Genomic DNA, 19,392 nt, shown 5'->3' with positions numbered 1-19,392 from the left:
CTCATACTCCCTCAGTTTCTTTTTACTCCGCGTATAAAATTTGATCAAAGTCAAACTACGCAAAGTTTGACCAAATTTATATTAAAAATATGAACATCTATAATACTAAAACTATATAGTATGAAAATACATTTCATGGTGCATCTAACAATATTAATTTCATATTGTGAATGATGATATTTTTTATATAAAGTTAGTCAAACTTTACAAAGCTTGACTTTGACCAAACCTTATATGCAGACTCAAAAGAAACGAAGGAAGTACGTTACTAGTGTTTTTTCGTGAGTTACCCCTCATGGTGGGTTAATCAATGCAATCCAAGTCAATGCAATCCATTACTTTCCCTGTAACATCAGAAGGTAAGTGTCGGACGCACTCTATATAAGCCATCCCATAGCACATAGATAAGGGTTCATTCCATTGTATCCAGACACACACAGACAGAAAGAAAGCTCCAAGAGCACAAGACATAGGTCTTGTTACACTTGCGAGAGGGTTCTGAACCTTCCAAAATTCATCTGTGCCATACTTGCGCCTAGCTAGATCCTGACTCGTTCTAACCTCCTCCTACGATTGTTAGAATTATCCCAGGACAGCCCGTGTGGAAGCAATTACTTCTAGGAGGACTGCGAGAAGACCAAGAGGCCTGAGAGCGTGTCGCGGCGGAGCAAGCCGGCGAGGTGTACATGATGGAGCTCCGCCGCCACTACCATGAGTGTGTCAAGGCAGAGTGTTGGCTGTACGCGGAGTACGTGGCATGGAGGGTAGATGTCAATGGCCTCTCCAGCGACAAAGAAGGCGAAGGCGACGGCCCCAACCCTATGATTGAAGGGTTGAGCAGAGCGGATTGGAAGAGTATCGAAGAAGAGTCAGATAGTGACTAGGTTTAAAATTCTAGCCTAATCTGATTATTATTTTTAGTTATTTTTATGTAAAATATTTTGAATTTGCACCGAAATTCATTTTAGGAAGTTTTATGTGGTAGTTCGAACTTTAGTTTAGTACTCCCTCCATCCGAAAATACTTGTCATCAAAATGAATAAAAGGGGATGTATCTAGATGTATTTTAGTTTTAGATACATTCCTTTTTGTCCATTTTGATGACAAGTTTTTTCGGACGGAGGGAGTACCTAATTTGCGTTTATGTGCCTTTCGGTATTATTTTTTTTTTGCTCCGTTAAGTTTTGAGGTTCAGTTAGAAACAGCGTTTTTCTAGAGGAGCAAATGTGCACCTCTAAAGTATACTCGGCGGTTTACTCCTCTAAAAATTAGGAGATCAGTTAGAGTTGCTCTTAGATGTAAGAAAAGAAGGCAAGGGGCAAAAAAATGGATATTGTACATGTTCTGACAAACTTTTTTACTTCTTTTGCATGCTTTTCTCCAAACTAGCAAATCATCAATATTTGCTCAAACTTCGATTCAGATCTCCAGAATACGACGACTAAACTAATACTAAAAGCTAAATGCAATTTACTCCAATTAACGATCTCCGTACTTGCAAACCTGAAAATCATTGGCGGGCAAAAAAAATCTGAAAAGGTGACGCTACTCTGCCCCGCAACATGTCCGATCAGGTGTACTAAGCAAGACACGTAGTACCCAAAGCCAACCATCACCTTTCACTCTCTCAACAAACGGAGAACTTTGATCATCCGGCTGCAGCAGGGCCCAAGTGTCCGTGGTGCGCCACGAGGCCCTCCATCGGCGTCGCGTCGTCCGCCGTGTGACCTCGCCGGCGCGTCCAGAAGCATCATCCCAGCTCCTTCCTAATCCCCACCGAATTAGTGCGACATTTTCCCTTTAATCCAGCCCAACAACCCCGTCGCCAACTTTCTTCTCGATTAAAAAAAATGCGAACGGAAAGCGACGCCGCGGTCCAGTTCGGAAAGGCCCCTTTTCCCCGGGCCCTTTACGCGCAGCAAGCAGTCCAACTTTATAAATTAATGTCGGCCCGGCCCCAACGACGCCACCCAAAAGGAAATGGGACACGCATAAAACAACAAGGACGCCAACAAAATAACAAGATCAGAATTCTATCCCCCGGAAGAACAGGCGGAGGGGAGGCGAGGAGAGGAGAACGACGAGAGCGAGGACCCGATCCCCGCCGTGCCGTCTCCTCCGTGTTTCCGATCGGTCGCCCGGTCCTCCCGCTAGGTACGGCCGCTGTTGATTTCGCCTCCTCTTTTGATGAGGTCTGTCTGCTCTGTTCCTGATTTTAGATAGGATTCTCTTGTCTGGCCGGTTGAATTGTTTGTTTGACGCTATGGTTGTTCATGGCTGCGGCCTGCCATCCGTCTAGGTTCGATTGGTTGGTTTCTCGGATCGATGGTCTGGTGCGTGTGTTGCCTGATGAGATGACGAACAAACATGCCTGAATTTGCGGTGACCATGGTGATGGATGGTGTTATCGAAAATGAAATTATGATGATGGATGAGTGATTCTATTTGGAACTTCGCTATAACTGCGAAAAAATTAATTGGTGTTGGTTCTCTGTAGAGGATTAGGGTTCTTAGGGCTGTGTGCATCAATCGATACAGAGGCCGGCGGTGTCCGAAAAGAAAAAATAATAATTCAGATAGGAAAATTCATGTAGGCCTACCTGGATTGCTTCTGCCCTGTGGTCTTGACGCGGTTGCTTAACCATAGTTGCAAGGCAGACGCTTAGCCGGCAGGATTTCTTCCTTGCGGTTTTCGCTGCCGTAGATAGGAATAAGATCCTTCCCTTTACTCAGGGGGATACTATGTCATCAAAGATGGACAAGCTGCTACGGCTGCTGTTGGTTTTGCTCTTTTGATGAGGTCTGGCTGCTCTGTTCCTGGTTGCAGATAGGATTCTCTGGTCCGGTTGATTCAATTGTTTGTTAGATCATCAATATAGGATTAGTGTTTCTATAGGTGTGTGCGTTGATTGGTGCAGAGGTTGAGGTTGTTCACCCTCTTTTTTCGAAAATAAAAGGAAAGAAAAGAAAAGGGATTAGTGTTCGGATAAGGGAATTCACGTAGGCCTACCTGGATTGCTTCTGCCTTTGGCCTTCCCGATGGTTTCAAGGTAGACGCTTAGCCGGCGGGGTTTCTTCCTTGCGGTTTTCGATGCCGTATATAAGAATAAGATCCTTCCCTTTACTCAAGGGGATACTATGTCATCAAAGATGGACAAGCTGGTACGGCTGCTGTTGATTTTGCGGTCTGGCTGCTCTGTTCCTGGTTTTAGATAGGATTCTCTGGTCCGGTTGATTCAATTGCTTGTTTTATGCGTTGATTGTTCATGGCTGTGACCTGCCATCCACCTAGGACTGATTTGTTTATTACATCATCAATAGTCTGGTGCGTTATGTTGCCTGATGATGATTAACCATGCCAAAATTTGCGGTGGTTATGGTGATGGATGATGTTATCGAAAATAAAATTATGATTATGGACGAGTGATTGTGTTTGAAACTTCGGTGTAGCTGCGAATTGAGTAATTAGTGTTGATCGTCCATAGAGGATTAGTGTTTCTAGAGATGTGTGCATCAATCGATGCAGAGGTAGGGGTCGTTCACCTCTTTTCAAAAATAAAAGAAAATGAAAGAAAGAAAATGGATAAGTGTTCAGATAAGGGAATTCACGTAGGCCTACCTGGATTGCTTCTGCCGTTGGCCTTGCCGATAGTTGCAAGGTAGTAGACGCTTAGCCGGCGGGGTTTCTTCCTTGCGGTTTTCGATGCCGTATATAAGAATAAGATCCTTCCCTTTACTCAAGGGGATACTATGTCATCAAAGATGGACGGAGTGATTGTGGCAGAAATCTTTCGAATAGCGTGGAAATTCAACTTTCCGTTGCATAGACAGGATTTATATCCCTTTATGCAAGATAGGATAGGTGCCAAGGCGGCGAGTAAAACCGTGTACGAAAACTTCAACATGAATGATATGTTTGCCCTGCCTTGGATTGCAAGATATCTTTTTGTTTCTGCCTTGTGACCTTCCCAAGGTTTCTTAACCTCGGTTGCAAAGCAGACGCTTAGCCGGTAGGATTTCTTCCTTGCGGTTTTCGCTGCCGTAGATAAGAATAAGATCCTTTCCTTTACTCAAGGGGATACTATGTCAACAAAGATGGCGGCGAGTAAACTGTCTATAAATACTACTTCATCATTAGTGAAAATTCATCTGTATGTTTCTTGGCAAGCATAGCAATTGATCATCGATTCGCACAAGGTCTCTCGGTGAGTAAACACATACAAGGATAAGAAATCAATAGCGACTTGATTGCTTCATTCTTATTCTTGGTTTACCTCGCAGAAAGACATTTGTGCAGTTTGCCGGGCTGGTTCAGTACTATTTTCTCCATACAAGATATGGGAATCATGTGCATTTTTAGATTGTCTGTCACACATTTATGCTTGTTTTAAAGCAGCACTTAAATTTCTAGAGAATACCTGTTCAAAAGGGGAGTAGCCTAATCAGGAAAATACTAATGAAGAATTCTGTATCAAGGTTTGATCATGTGCATGGGCCTTGGGGACTGTATGGGGGCCGGGCCCTCTTTCCACAATTGTGGTGCTTGTTTGATGGTACTCAGTGCCTATCTATGACCTCTAATCCGAATGATGGGAGTAGACTACTAATTGGTTCTGTAGGTTAGGATGAGTGCTCATCATATTCAGGACAATTGCAGGGCAAGTATTTGTGATGGCCACCTGACATTTAGCTTCCTTTACATCATTTTGTGCATTGGTCATATTGATAATGCTCTAGTTTCTTCGTCAATGATTGTCCGTTCTGGATACTGAAGCTGCAAATTGATGTTCTGCAGAAATGGCGCAAGAGAGTTGGAAAGAGGCAGAGGATACGGGTGTCCACGCGCCCGAGGCTCCGATAATGTGCATCAACAACTGTGGCTTCTTCGGCAACCGGATGACCGAAAACATGTGCTCGAAGTGTTACCGAGACACTGTCAAGGCCAAGAAGATGGCCCTTCTAGTTGAGAACAAAACTGCCGCTGCTGTTGCATCGTCACCCACACCATTGGTGGCCGAGATCAAGGATGAAGCGTCTGCCTCAGCCAAAGAAGGAAAACAAGTAGCCGAGGAGGAGGCGCCGAAGCCACCGAGCAACCGCTGCCTGTCGTGCCGGAAGAAGGTCGGGCTGACGGGGTTCAAGTGCCGCTGCGGAGACACCTTCTGCTCGATGCACCGCTACGCCGACGCGCACGATTGCAAGTTCGACTACAAGCAGGCCGGCAGGGAGCAGATCGCCCAGCAGAACCCCGTGGTCAAGGCTGACAAGGTCACCAGATTCTGATGGAGGTTCTGCTGCAGGAGCCCTCCAGCTCGTTTATTTCCTCTATGATGATGATGATGATGCTTGGTCCGTCAGGTTTACTTGAGAATTGTGTGTCTACCATCCTCCTGGAATGTACTTTGCCGATGAACCCGCCTTCGACAAACACCACCAACCGATGCCCGTCCGACGGCCGTCAATGGGCCATTGCTCCGGGTTGGCCGCGCCTTCAAGGGCTGTATAATGTTGGTGTTTGTGTGGGAGGAACATTCATTGGCACAGGTGCACTTCTGTTTATTTACATATATCAATAATGTGAATGTAAATATTTATCCTTTAACAGTATGCAGTTCAACTGATTAAACTGTTATATGCTCAAGGCTTGGCAGGTTTCCGTGGTCACCTGTTAGTGTAAATCATTGTACATTTCGGTGTGTTATGTGTTCAAATCAGCAATACTTGTGCATTTTATACTATGAGTTGGAGAGGGATGTTGTAGAAAAGATCCACCAGTAGTAGTAGTTTGCTGCACAGATCACTGTCAGAGAAAAACAGAGTGTCTGATTTGTTTATTTTTCGACAGATTACATAGTAGTACTTGTTGATGAGTAGGTGGTTAAAAACTGAAAATAGCAGCAGATAATGGACCTCCACATGGCTGGTTGCGTCCTATTGAGAAACTAGTTAATGGGTCACCTCACACTACCTGCCTGCATTGGAAGCATTCATTTTCTTCTTTTTTGCCGACCTGCATTGAAAGAAAAGTTGTGCATCTAGACCATGTTATTCTGGATCCAGGATTCATGTGCTGCAGTACTATATTGCCAACCAAATCCTGCTCACTTTGTATATACTCCATGGCCATGCTGCGAGATCTGGGACTCTGAATCAACTGTATATATTCTTGTATCAGCAAGTACAACACATCAAGATTTTTTTTTAATGTTTTGTGAAATATCACTGGGTCATTGGATCTGGGATTCTGAATGAACTGTACACCATAGTCATCAAGCACATCAAGTGTTTGAACATCATGTGAAATGCCATCTGAACATATATCCTCCGGTATATATGCCTCCAGTACAAAGACTCGTACCGGATTACTGCTAGTAACTACTGCTGATCCAAAAAATATATGCTATGAGGCAACAAATGATCAACTGATGAAAAACAAGTCTGTTTGATTCTCTAATGCGACATCAAGAGCTGGACCAGAGACAGCAGCACGAGCAGAGCGGCGGCGCCGAGCGGCCCGGCGCGCGCTCGCCGGTGGCCACCCGACGTCGAGGAGGCGGCGGCGATCTGTATGGGGAAGCTGCAGGCGGCGGTGGAGGGGTCGGTCTGCGTGGGCACGGCGAGCGCCTGGAAGTCGCACGCCTCGTCCTTTTGGTTCTGCACCTGGAAGTACATGTTGAAGGCGTAGGAGGCGTTGCCGTTCACGTCCATGCCGTAGCAGCTGGAGCCCATGCCGAGCGCCGTGCAGTCGGCGAAGGTGCAGGCGTAGTTCACGTTCTCCACCAGCTTGCTCTTGTCCTCGGCGTTGGGGTTGTACACGCACCACGTCCTGGGCAGGTACTGCACGCCCTTGGCCGGCACCAGCATGGTGTTCTGCCCGTTCCCGGTGAGGTCCATGGGGAACTTGGGCTGGCCGTCGAAGCGGAGCACGCCCCAGTGCCGCTCGAACGCGCCCGGCGCCACGCTCTTGACGTCCTCGTCCAGGAGCCCGAAGAGGTAGACCTCCATGTACTGTTTGGGCCGGAGCGGCGTGCCGGTGTTGGCCGCCAGCCGCGGCAGCAGGCCGTCGTAGAAGCGCTTGGCGAGGGCGTTGGTGGCGTGCTTGTCGCCGTCGGTCGGCCAGCCGACCTCGCCGATGACGATGGGCAAGTCGCCGTGGCCGACGGCGGCGAGCGCCGACACCAGCGTGTCGAAGTTGGCGTCGAACACGTTGGTGTAAGTGTTGACGCCGTCGACCAGCGGCTTGGCGAGGCCGTCGAAGAAGGCGAAGTCGACGGGGAAGTCCTCGCTGAGGTAGAGGCTGAGGTAGGGGTAGATGTTGACGGTGAAGGGGGCGCTGTTGTTGGCCAGGAACTGCACCATCTGCGTCATGAGCGGGGCGACGTCCGTCCGGAAGCGGCCCGCCGACGGCACCTGGTTGTTGGCGGGCGAGTTGTAGACGTCGGCGTTGAGCGGCACGGTGGCCTTGATCTCGCTGAATCCGGCGTCGTTGAGCGCGTTCTGGATGTTCTGCAGCGCCGGGAAGGTGACCTTGTCGAAGGTGCCGTTGTAGGAGGCCAAAAAGGGCTCATTGCCGACGGCCACGTACCTGCGAACAGAACAGAACATCACATCATCAGTAAGTAGTCCATGAACTAGAGCGGCGGCGGCGCATGACTTCCATGAACTGGAGCATGCAAGAGGAAGAGGGGCTCAAAAGGCTCACTTGATGTTGACGCCGCCGTCGAAGTGGTAGCGGGAGACGTTGTGGCGCACCCAGTCCCTGGCGTTGTCCTTGTCGTTCATGAGGTCGAGCAGGTTGTTGGGGATGGCGACCATGACCTCGATGTCGGAGCCGGCGAGCGCGTTGAGGGTGCCCTGGTCGGCGTCGAAGAGCTTGACCTTCTTGATGCCGTTGTCCTTGAGCATCTGCACGACGATCCTGGGCGAGAGCGGGTGCGTGGCCTGCGTGCCCCAGTTCATCCCCAGCGCGTCCGCCGCCGGGAGGACGCCCGCCACCGCCGCCAGCAGCGCGCAGAGCCACGCTCCAAGATTCACCGCCGCCATTGAACAGGCCTCTCTGCTCTCCGGCGAACGGACGAAAGAAGGGAGAAGATCTCTCGATGCGACGGTTTGGGAATCCAGGAACAGGGGAAGCCTCAAGATTTGCCGATCCGAACGGAGGCGGGAATCGAATCGAATCGAGATTCAGTCGAACAGGGAACAATGTCGGCCCGGGCGGCGAAGGAAGTGCGGGAGTATAAATCGGGGGACGGACTGCGAGAGCTGCAAGAAACGGCAATGGCGGATTGCGCACGGAAACCAGACGCGGTTTCTTCTGAGACTGGGCTTTCCTATCTGATCCTGATCCTGGTGACACCAACAGACGGGGGAGAAAGGGATAGGGGCAGGGGCGAGACTCACATGTGAATGCTGGAAATTCCTTCCCGGAGCGAAAAAGGCAAGAAACGAAACAGAGGGGGGTATGGAAAGCGTCGAGGCTTTTGAGTCGAGTTGAATCCGGCGAAGAAAGAGAGAGTGGAGGCAATGGCGACGCCGGCCGGGGACCGAGGTTGAGAGGGAAGGAGGGGTCAGAAAGGGGGCAGCATTTAACTCGGAGATCGGCCGGCTACGCGTTGCTTCGTTGGTGTGTTTGGGTCTGGGACAAGGAACCGAGAAAGGAAGAATTTATGAGGGGTTGATGGTGAGCAGAGGAGGAACGGAACGGATGAGTGATCGTGGGGTGGGGTGTGGACTGGTCAGTGGTGGATGGACGGACGGACGGCGAGCGTATGGCGAAGCGGAAGCAGAGAAGAGCAGTGGGGTGGGGTGGGGGGAGTGGTGGTGGTGGAGAGGGGCGTATGGGTCATTGCGCGGCGGCTGGATCGGTGGGGGGCGACGTGGCGCGCGGCACGCGCCCGGGTTGACCAGCGGTGGGGCCCACGTCGGTGCGGGCGCGCTTCGGCTTCTGTCCGTTTTAGCGACGCTGGAGAAAGAAAGTTTTTTTTCTTGGAAAAGAAAAGGCTTTGCGTGCGAAGAAGAAGCGGGATTTTTTTTCCCTTTTTCGCGCACACGCTACTCGTCTTGCTGGTACTGCGCTGCAGGACGAACCAAAGTTTTTCCCTCTCCACGAAATCTCATCTACTGCTAGTTTTCTAAGCTTTTTCTGGAGCAGTAGCACTGGTTTTCGTTTTCGTTTTGGTTTCTCCAGGCAAGTATGAACCGAGGAGGGACAGGGGTCGCGTGGAACGGCCCAGATGGCCGGCGTCCTGCCGGGCTGGGTTTATTCGTCCGTTGCCTGCGCCGGGCGCGGCTCCCCAAAACGCCCCTGCATGCCTGGCGATTCAAATGTCTGGACCACGCGCCCGCACTCGCACTCGCACTCGCGGACAGAAACAGCCGCGTCTGAGCCAGAGAGAGCGTGTTGCACATGTCGGCACGCGCCGCCGCGTCGTCTTGCTACGCTGTGTCACGCTCCCCCGCCGACGACGATAGGCCGTCCGGTCCCGTCGACAGCCATATCTCACCAACCAACCCGGACCAGGCGCCACTACTGTACTGTCCCAGTGCGGCGATGCAGCTAGCGCAGGCCCGCACGTGGCACCAGGCGCCCGATCTCTCCGGTCGAGATTTGCTCGGGGAAGCCACGCAAAGGCTGGCTGGCTGGCGGTCCTGCCGTGTCCAGCTGGTTAATTAACAACTAACTGACGGTACACCAACAGCAGTAGGAGTACTTCTAGCTGGGTGGGTATCGAACCGACGAGTAGTTGATGCCCAGTGAGGTACACCAGCTTGGCAGCTTCAAACACAAACAAACTGTTCCGTTTCTGTTGACAGTTAGTGGTAGCCATTAGCCAAGCTGGTCAGCCGTGACCACTTCTGCTCTTTGCTACGCGATGGAGGACCTTTCGGAGACCCGAAACGGGGAGATGCTCGTGTAGTCTTGGCCTCATGCTGTGACGGTCGTAGTGTGAGATGAAGCGGGAATTTCTCCTGAATCAAATCAGGCAAAAAGTGATGCGCATAGGATCCTTTTCTGTACAGAGACAAGACGGTGGCAAAAAGCAAAAAAGAATAATTTCAGGTTCCAGCCTCCCCCTGTCCAAGTGCACGCACTGCAGTAGACTCAGAGAAGGGTAAATTGTGTGTATTACACAAAAACAATTTGCACCAGCCGGGAATCGAACCCGGGTCTGTACCGTGGCAGGGTACTATTCTACCACTAGACCACTGGTGCCTTGTTGAATGGGTTCTCCATTTCTGGTAATTATTTATGTCGCCAGAAATACTCAAGAGCATCTACGCCCAAAGACTAGATTTAGTGTTCCATGTGTTAGGGCTAACTTGAACTCTGTTAACAGTCTATATAGTGTGCACACAATATTTCCCCCAAGGAAAAAGATATGACTACAAAAGGCAGCAAGAAGATTCCTCGCTTTTGCAACGTCAACCAAAGTATTGCAATCAAAATAGAAGGAGGCAGATGCCTTCGTTGCCGAGGCAGCGAGAATTAAAGCCATCGCTTCAGCCTGCAAAACCGATCGCACATTTGTTGTCCGCCGCTTGAATGAATATGGTGTACTTGGTGACTAGTTGAGTATGCATATTTGCACTTGGGAGTGATTAGCATTGTTATTTTCATTGGATGTCTCATTTTCCTCCTTCTCTTCCATTAAACATGCATTAAACATTTGCCTTCATAGCATGCATAACCTGCATAGGACTTCATTCTATTTTATTGAAAAGGAGGTCATTTCTTGCTTTCCATATGTTCCATATAGTGAAAACATAATCTAGCTTAAACTTCGATTATTGAAAAGATAGGATCATTTGAATGATATCGGCGGGATATAGATTGAAGTTCATCATATCAGTTTTGTGGCCAATTTTAAACCAAATTGATCTAGAGATATTGCACTGAAAGAAAAGGTGCAAATATGATTCTATTTGACCATATCTACAACCTTTTTTTATATATGATAAGGATACCTAGAAGCCCTTGGTCCAGTTGTAACAGCTCTCCTAATAACCCTCCACACAAAAGTTTTGAACCTAGGTGGCATGCTTTTGTTTTTTCAAACCCGTTTTAGGATAGCAATTTCTTGATCTGAAATAATAACTTGTCTTCCCAAAGCGCTATCTTGAATTTCCTATACACAAAAGTTTTTAAGCACTTTTTGTAGTACACTCTACATTAGGAGTGTGAGTCCAACAAGTGGTATCTTCGAAATTGGCATTGACACTACAAAAAAAAGACACATCCGTGACATTTTGGACCGAACAAAAAAAAATTATGTCATACTTATGACACTTCTATGACTATAACTGTGACAAAACCCGGTATCATCATAGATATGATGGGCTCCTACTTATATGACAAAAAATCATGTAAAAGAATAGGCTTTTCGTCCTGGGCGGGCCAGAGACGCAGCTGCATGACATTCTTTGGGCCGTCCATGATGGAAAAAACTGTGGCAGAAGCGAGGGAGAGGAAAATATCGGGGAGTTCCCAGTTATGGTGGGTTGTCGGGGGCCGAGCGATGCGCGTTTCTCTCATACACGTACGCGTGTGTGCGCGAGACGTTGGGCTCTAACTGAACCCGAGCGAGGCGTTGGGCTCTAGTTGAACCCGAGCGATTGCACTAGCTACGTTACTGAACCCGAGTGATTCCTTCGCTACGGCTGCTAACTGAAGTTGATCGGACCCTGCTACCTCCTTCCCTTGATGAACAGTGAGTGTTGTTGGGGGGGTGGATGAACAGTTCCCGGTGGGGATGGATGAACAGGACCCCGTGGTATTGCCTCTGGATGAACAGGACCCCGATCGAGCCGGTTGGGGGTGGATGAACACGACCCCGTGGATAGCTGGATGAACATGACGACCCCGTGGAGGGCTGGATGAACATTAGACAGTGGAGGGGTGGATGAACAGTAGCCCGTGGAGGGGTGGTTGAATAGGAGCCACTAGAGAGGGCTGGTTGAACAGTAGCCGGTGGAGTAGCGCGCGGTGGAGGCTGGATGAACAGGAGCCCGTGGATGAACAGTCGTAGGTGGAGGCTGGAGGAGGTCGACGGTGGATGAACAGTAGCCCATGGAGGCTGGAGGAGGTCGACGGTGAAGATGAACAGCATCCCGTGGAGTTCCGTTTTGCGGTACGCCACACCCCTCCCGATGAACAGGACCCCCGTTTCGACCATAGCGCTCCAACACAAGTCTGTTTCCTCCATTTTGCAGTACACGACACCCCTCCCGATCAACAGAACCCCGTTTCGACTGTAGGAGGTCCAACACAAGTCTGTTTCCTCTGTTTTGCGGTACGCCAGACCCCTCCCGATGAAAAGGATCCTGTTTCAAACGTGGCCGGTCGAACACAATGTCGTTTCCTCCGTTCTGCGGCACGCCAGGCCTTGTTCCCATCGGCTGTTCCATCCAAGCCCTCTCGATGAACACGACGACGCATTCCGTTCCGACCCAGCTGGTTGGCTCCTCATGAACACGACGACGACGCAGTTTCTTCGTTCCGACCCAGCCATGTACACGAGCCATGGCCGTACGTATGCGTGAGTAGGCGTTCGAGACTCCGCCTGTATGTACGTACATGGCCGCATTTACTTTTTTGCACCCTGGCCGCTGTACATACGTGTACATGCTACGTGCGCGCCTCTACTATGACACATGCGCGCTTCTACTACGACACGTGCACGCCTCTACATCGACTGTATATACGTACACGTTCGCGACCAGAATGAAAACGGTACGTATGCTTCGATCAGGTGGGTCCCGACTGTCAGGCAATTTCTTGCGTGCGAAGATGTAGCTGGTGGGTCCCAACAGTCAGGGGGCGAATCGTTTTTTTGCCCGGACGCACTTCCTTGCGTGCGAAGATGTAGCTGGTGGGTCCCAGCAGTCAAGGGGGACGTTTTTTTTCGCGAAATATGGTGGCCCGTCCGGTGGGTCCCCGCTGTCAGGTGGAAGAATAATTATTTTGTGCGTAATAAGGAGACACTTCCTTGCGGCCGCCGTGGACCCAGCTGTCAGCCTCTCCATGTATAGTACTCTTCTGATGAAAGCCGTTCCTTGACCATGTTGACAATGCCGCGCGGAGAGCACTAGGGCGGTGGACGACGGTGAGGCCTAGGAAGGGGACGGTGCGGAGCCGGGGAAGACGCGGCAGTGGAAGCCCGCGCGGAGAGGAGTATGAGGGTTCACTGGTTCGGCTGCCGTGTGAGGCTGCCGTCACTGCAGGGCCTGGCTAGCGGTGGGAATAGTAGGAGGCGGTGAGGCCTCTGCGGCAGCACAGCCGGCCACGGGATGCAGGAGCATGCGACACGACCGTGCTGCTTTGGGCGGTTGGAGCAAGAAGACCAGAGGTTGAAGAAGCACTACGGCCGTTGGATGGACATCGTACAAGTCAGCCTCCCACCAAGGAGGATCCCAGCTAGCAAGGGGAGTATTCATTTTTTTGTGCGTAATAAGGCGGCACTTCCGATGGGTCCGAGCTGACAGTGGGGGGAACGTTTCTTTCGTGAAATATGGTGGCCCGTTTGGTGGGCCCCAGTAGTCAGGGGGAAACCTTTTTTTGCGAAATATGGTGGCCCGTCCGGTGGGTCCCTGCTGTCAGGTGGAGGAATAATTATTTTGCGCGTAATAAGGAGGCACTTCCTTGCGGCTGTCGTGGACCCAGCTGTCAGCCTCTCCACATACAGTACTCTTCCAATGGAAGTCAGTCTTTGACCACATTGACCACGCCGCGCCGAGAGCTCCACGGTGGTGGACGACGGCGAGGCCTAGGAAGGGGACGACACGGAGCCGGGGAAGACGCGGCTGTGGATGCCCACGCGGAGAGGAGTGCGAGGGTTCACTGGTTCGGTTGCGGTGTGAGGCTGCCATCGCCACAGAATAACAGGGGGTGTGGGTGAGGGGAGGGATGGCCTGGCCAGCGGTGGGAGTAGTAGGAGGCGGTGAGGTGATACGTCTCCAATGTATCTATAATTTTTTATTGCTCCATGCTACTTTATATACTGTTTTGGACTATATTGGGCTTTATTTTCCACTTTTATATTATTTTTGGGACTAACCTATTAACCGAAGGCCCAGCCTAAAATTGCTATTTTTTTGCCTATTTCAGTGTTTCGAAGAAACATAATATCAAACGGAGTCCAAACGGAATGAAACCTTTGGGAACGTGATTTTCTCACCAAACGTGATCCAGGAGACTTGGACCCTGCTCCAAGGAACAACCGAGGCGGTCACGAGGGTGGGGGCGCGCCCTCCCCCCTGGGCGCGCCCCCCTACCTCGTGGCCCCCCTGTTGCTCCACCGACGTACTCCTTCCTCCTATATATACCTACGTACCCCCGTCAGATCAAATACGGAGCCAAAAACCTAATTCCACCACCGCAACTTTCTGTATCCACGAGATCCCATCCTGGGGCCTGTTCCGGAGCTCCGCCGGAGGGGGCATCTACCACGAAGGGCTTCTACATCAACACCATAGCCTCTCTGATGAAGTGTGAGTAGTTTACTTCAGACCTTCGGGTCCATAGCTAGTAGCTAGATGGCTTCTTCTCTCTTTTTGGATCTCAATACAATGTTCTCCCCCTCTCTCATGGAGATCTATTCGATGTAATCCTCTTTTTTGCGGTGTGTTTGTTTAGACCGATGAATTGTGGGTTTATGATCCAGCTTATCTATGAATAATATTTGAATCTTCTCTGAATTCTTTTATGTATGATTGAGTTATCTTTGCAAGTCTCTTCAAATTATCCGTTTGGTTTGGCCAACTAGATTGGTAGTTCTTGCAATGGGAGAAGTGTTTAGCTTTGGGTTCAATCTTGTGGTGTCCTTTCCCAGTGACAGCAGGAGCAGCAAGGCACGTATTGTATTGTTGCCATCAAGGATAACAAGATGGGTTTTTATCATATTGCATGAATTTATACCTCTACATCATGTCATCTTGCTTAAGGCGTTACTCTGTTTTTAACTTAATACTCTAGATGCATGCTGGATAGCGGTCGATGAGTGGAGTAATAGTATTAGATGCAGAATCGTTTCGATCTACTTGTCTCGGATGTGATGCCTATATACATGATCATACCTAGATAACGTCATAATTATTCGCTTTTCTATCTTTTGCTCAACAGTAATTTGTTCACCCACCATAGAATACTTATGCTCTTGAGAGAAGCCACTAGTGAAACCTATGCCCCCCAGGTCTATTCTCATCATATCAATCTCCATTACTTTATTTACTTGCTTTGTTTTTACTTTGCTTTTTACTTTTCACTTTGCATCTCTATATCAAAAATACCAAAAATATTATTTATCATCTCTATCAGATCTCACCCTCGTAAGTGACCGTGGAGGGATTGACAACCCCTAATCGCGTTGGTTGCGAGTAGCTATCGTTTTGTGTAGGTACGAGGGACTTGTGCGTGGTCTCCTACTGGACTGATACCTTGGTTCTCAAAAACTGAGGGAAATACTTATGCTACTTTGCTGCATCATCCTCTCCTCTTCGGGGAAATCCAACGCAGTGCTCAAGAGGTAGCAAGAAGAATTTCTGGCGCCGTTGCCGGGGAGGCTCACGCAAGCAAGTCAACCATACCAAGTACCCATCACAATCCCTATCCCTCGCATTACATTATTTGCCTCTCGTTTTCCTCTCCCCACTTCACCCTTGTCGTTTTATTCGCCCTCTCTTTCCCAATCTCCTCCTCTCTTTCCCTTTCGCCTTTTTCTCGTCTGCCTTTTTGTTTGCTTGTGTGTTGGATTACTTGTTGCCATGGCGCAAGATAATACCAAATTGTGTGACTTCTCGAATACCAATAATAATGAATTCCTTAGTACCCCGATTGCTTCTCTTAATAATGATGAGTCTTGTTAAATCAATACCGCTTTGCTGAATCTTGTTATGAAAGATCAATTCGCCGGCCTTTCTGGTGAAGATGCCGCTACTCATCTAAACAATTTTGTTGATTTGTGTGATATGCAAAATAAGAAAGATACGGATAACAATATTGTCAAATTGAAGTTATTTCCAATTTCACTTAGAGATCGTGCTAAAGTTTGGTTTTCATCTTTGCCTAAAAATAGTATTGATTCTTGGAACAAGTGCAAAGATGCTTTTATCTCTAAGTATTTTCCTCCCGCTAAGTTCATCACTCTTAGGAACGATATTATGAATTTTAAACAACTTGATCATGAGCATGTTGCCCAATCTTGGGAAAGAATGAAATTGATGCTTCAGAATTGCCCTACTCATGGTTTGAATTTATGGATGATCATACAAAAATTTTATGCCGGATTGAATTTTGCTTCTAGAAATCTTTTAGATTCGGCCGCGGGAGGCACGTTTATGGAAATTACGTTAGGAGATGCTACAAAATTACTTGATAATATTATGGCTAATTATTCTCAATGGCGCACCGAAAGATTTTCTAGTAAAAAAGTGCATGCTATAGAAGAAATCAATGTTTTGAGTGAAAAGATGGATGAACTTATGAAGATGTTTGCTACTAAAAGTACTTCTCTTGATCCCAATGATATGCCTTTATCTACTTTGATTGAGAATAATAATGAATCTATGGATGTGAATTTTATTGGTAGGAATAGTTTTGGAAATAACGCGTATAGAGGGAATTTCAATCCTAGGCCTTATCCTAGTAATCCTTCTAATAATTATGGAAATTCCTACACACTACTAGGGAAAAGCCTATACACAGAAAGTTACTAGTAGCGAGGGTTAAAAACCCTCGCTACTGCTACTTACCAGTAGCGCGGGTTTTTAAACCTCGCTACTACTAAGTTGATAGCAGTAGCGCAGGTTTTTAACCCTCGCTACTACTAAGCGGTCTCTACCGTGCCCCCCGGGACATGCCATAGTAGTAGCGCGGGTTTTTAAAACCTCGCTACTACTAAGTTTGATAGCAGTAGCGTTGGTTTTTAGCCCTCGCTACTACTAAGTGGTGCCATAGTAGTAGCGAGGGGGTAAAAAACCGCGCTACTACTAAAGGTCCCATTTTCAAACTCTATCCCCCCCCCCCTGTGGATCGCCTTTTCAGTTTTAAAAAATAAAAGAAAATGATGAAAATGTCAAAAAAATAAAAGAAAATAAGTTTCCCATGTGATATGTGGTCTAGTTGTTGGGAAAATTTGCAAATATGAATTTCGACTTTATTTGCAGAATCTCTCGAGAATTTGTAAAAATGGGCATAACTTTTGCATACTAACTCGGATGAAAAAGTTTTTTATATGAAAAATCATCTACTCGAAAAGTTACATCCAAATTTAACCGGGGGGGAACCCCGTTAAACATTTTTAAAATCCTCAAAAACCTAACAGAAAAAAGTTACGGGGCTTTTAAGATCTAGAGTGGAAAAAATCGAAAAAATTTCAAACTGTGTGGTCAAACGACTGTGGTCAAACAATGGTCAAACTAATTATTCTAGAATATTAGTGTTACTAAATAATTATTTTAGTTTTTTGAATTTTGGTTAAATCTGGTCAAACTATGGCCAAACTGTGGTCAAACTGTGGTCAAACTAATTATTCAAGAAATATTAGTGTTACTAATTTTTTAGAACAATAGTTTCAAACTCAAATAGTGAAATGTGTGACTTCATGCTCAAGCTAAATTCCTGAGGTTAATAGGATTGACATCTTACTATTGTCAGGAAAACAACAAGTGCAGACTTGGAAACGAGGGAGAATAGAACCCGAAAGTTAAGCGTGCTCAAGCTGGAGTAGTGAGAGGATGGGTGAACGTCCGGGAAGTTATATGATTTGGAATGATGAGGGGTGATTAGAGATTAAATTGAGCAGCGATGAGGGGTGAATAGAGATTTGAGGTTAAAATAATTCAAATTTTTGAAAATTAGGGAAAAATCGAAATATTTTTTCGAAAAAATTCAAAAAAAAACCGCGCTGGTAGTAGTAGCGCGGGTTTTTACCCATGCTACTACTAAAGGACGTAGTAGTAGCGCCGGTGGCACCCACGCTACTGCTATACGTTAGCTGTAGCGCCTTATTAGTAGCGCCGGCCCCCGCGCTGCTAATAGGCCCAAAACCCGCGCTGCTGCTAGGCTTTTCCCTAGTAGTGACAACAACTCTTATGGAAATTCTAATAAGATGCCCTCTGAATTTGAGAGTAGTGTTAAAGAGTTTATGAATTCGCAAAATAATTTTATTGCTTTGCTTGAAGAGAAATTGCTTAAGGTTGATGATTTGGCTAGGAACGTTGATAGAATTTCTCTTGAAATTGATTCTTTAAAGCTTAGATCTATTCCTCCTAAACATGATATCAATGAGTCTCTCAAAGCTATGAGAATTTCCATTGATGAGTGCAAGGAAAGAACCGCTAGGATGCATGCTTCCAAAGATGCCTTTATTAAAGCGTGTTCTTCCAATTCCTATGAAAATCAAGATGAAGATCTAAAAGTTATTTATATGTCCCCTATTAATTCTTTGTTTTGCAATATGAATCTTGATGAAACTGAATATGATCTTCCTTTACCTAGAAGGCGTTCTAAAAATTCGGAGTTTTTAGACCTTGATGATGAAATTGATGAAAGTGGGATTGAAAGAAATAAAAACCTAGGTGTTGCTAAACCCACTATTTTGGGTCTCAAGGAATTTAATTATGAAAGTAGCTCTCTAATTGATTGTATTTCCTTGTTGCAATCCGTGCTAAATTCTCCTCATGCTTATAGTCAAAATAAGGCCTTTACCGAACACATTGTTGATGCCTTGATGCAATCTTATGAAGAAAAACTTGAGTTGAAAGTTTCTATCCCTAGAAAACTCTATGATGAGTGGGAACCTACTATTAAAATTAAAATTAAAGATTATGAGTTTCATGCTTTGTGTGATTTGGGTGCTAGTGTCTCCACTATTCCCCAAACTTTGTGTGATTTGCTATATTTCCGTGATTTTGAAGATTGCTCTCTAAACTTGCATCTTGCGGATTCCACTATTAAAAAGCCTATGGGAATAATTAATGATGTTCTTATTGTTGCAAATAGGGATTATGTGCCCGTAGATTTTATCGTTCTTGATATAGATTGCAATCCTTCATGTCCTATTATTCTTGGTAGGCCTTTCCTTAGAACGATTGGTGCAATTATTGATATGAAGGAAGGGAATATTAGATTCCAATTTGCCTTAAAGAAGGGTATGGAACACTTCCCTAGAAAGAAAATAAAATTACCTTATGAATCTATCATGAGAGCCACTTATGGATTACCTACCAAAGATGGCAATACCTAGTTCTATCCTTGTTTTTATGCCTAGCTAGGGGCGTTAAACGATAGCGCTTGTTGGGAGGCAACCCCATTTTTTTTTTTGCTCCTGTTTAGGAATAAATAATCCATCTAGCATCTGTTTGTATGTAGTTTTATGTTTTAATTAGTGTTTGTGC

General features: G+C 47.2%; 2 protein-coding genes and 1 non-coding gene across 3 annotated transcripts; 1 reads left to right on the top strand and 2 right to left on the bottom strand.

The window, feature by feature from the left end:
• Nucleotides 1-1,985: 1,985 nt before the first annotated feature.
• On the top strand, nt 1,986-5,733 carry LOC119312142 (zinc finger A20 and AN1 domain-containing stress-associated protein 6-like). Its single transcript, XM_037587879.1, has 2 exons — nt 1,986-2,154; nt 4,796-5,733. The coding sequence occupies exon 2, from the start codon at nt 4,798-4,800 to the stop codon at nt 5,281-5,283; it is 486 nt and encodes a 161-aa protein (XP_037443776.1). The 5' UTR covers nt 1,986-2,154; nt 4,796-4,797; the 3' UTR covers nt 5,284-5,733.
• A 449-nt stretch (nt 5,734-6,182) lies between these two features.
• Nucleotides 6,183-8,765, bottom strand: LOC119312141 (glucan endo-1,3-beta-glucosidase 8-like). Its single transcript, XM_037587878.1, has 2 exons — nt 7,703-8,765; nt 6,183-7,585 (listed from the first exon to the last, which is right to left on the bottom strand). Exons 1-2 carry the CDS (start codon nt 8,041-8,043, stop codon nt 6,451-6,453), a joined length of 1,476 nt encoding a protein of 491 aa, XP_037443775.1. The 5' UTR covers nt 8,044-8,765; the 3' UTR covers nt 6,183-6,450.
• A 1,377-nt stretch (nt 8,766-10,142) lies between these two features.
• Nucleotides 10,143-10,213, bottom strand: TRNAG-GCC. The gene has a single exon. It is a non-coding gene; the product is annotated as a tRNA-Gly (tRNA).
• Nucleotides 10,214-19,392: the final 9,179 nt, after the last annotated feature.

Source organism: Triticum dicoccoides, chromosome 5B, assembly GCF_002162155.2.
Source record: "Triticum dicoccoides isolate Atlit2015 ecotype Zavitan chromosome 5B, WEW_v2.0, whole genome shotgun sequence".
Lineage (NCBI taxonomy): Eukaryota > Viridiplantae > Streptophyta > Magnoliopsida > Poales > Poaceae > Triticum > Triticum dicoccoides.
Note: the sequence above shows the minus strand (reverse complement) of the source record. Positions and strands in the feature narration are given on the sequence as shown.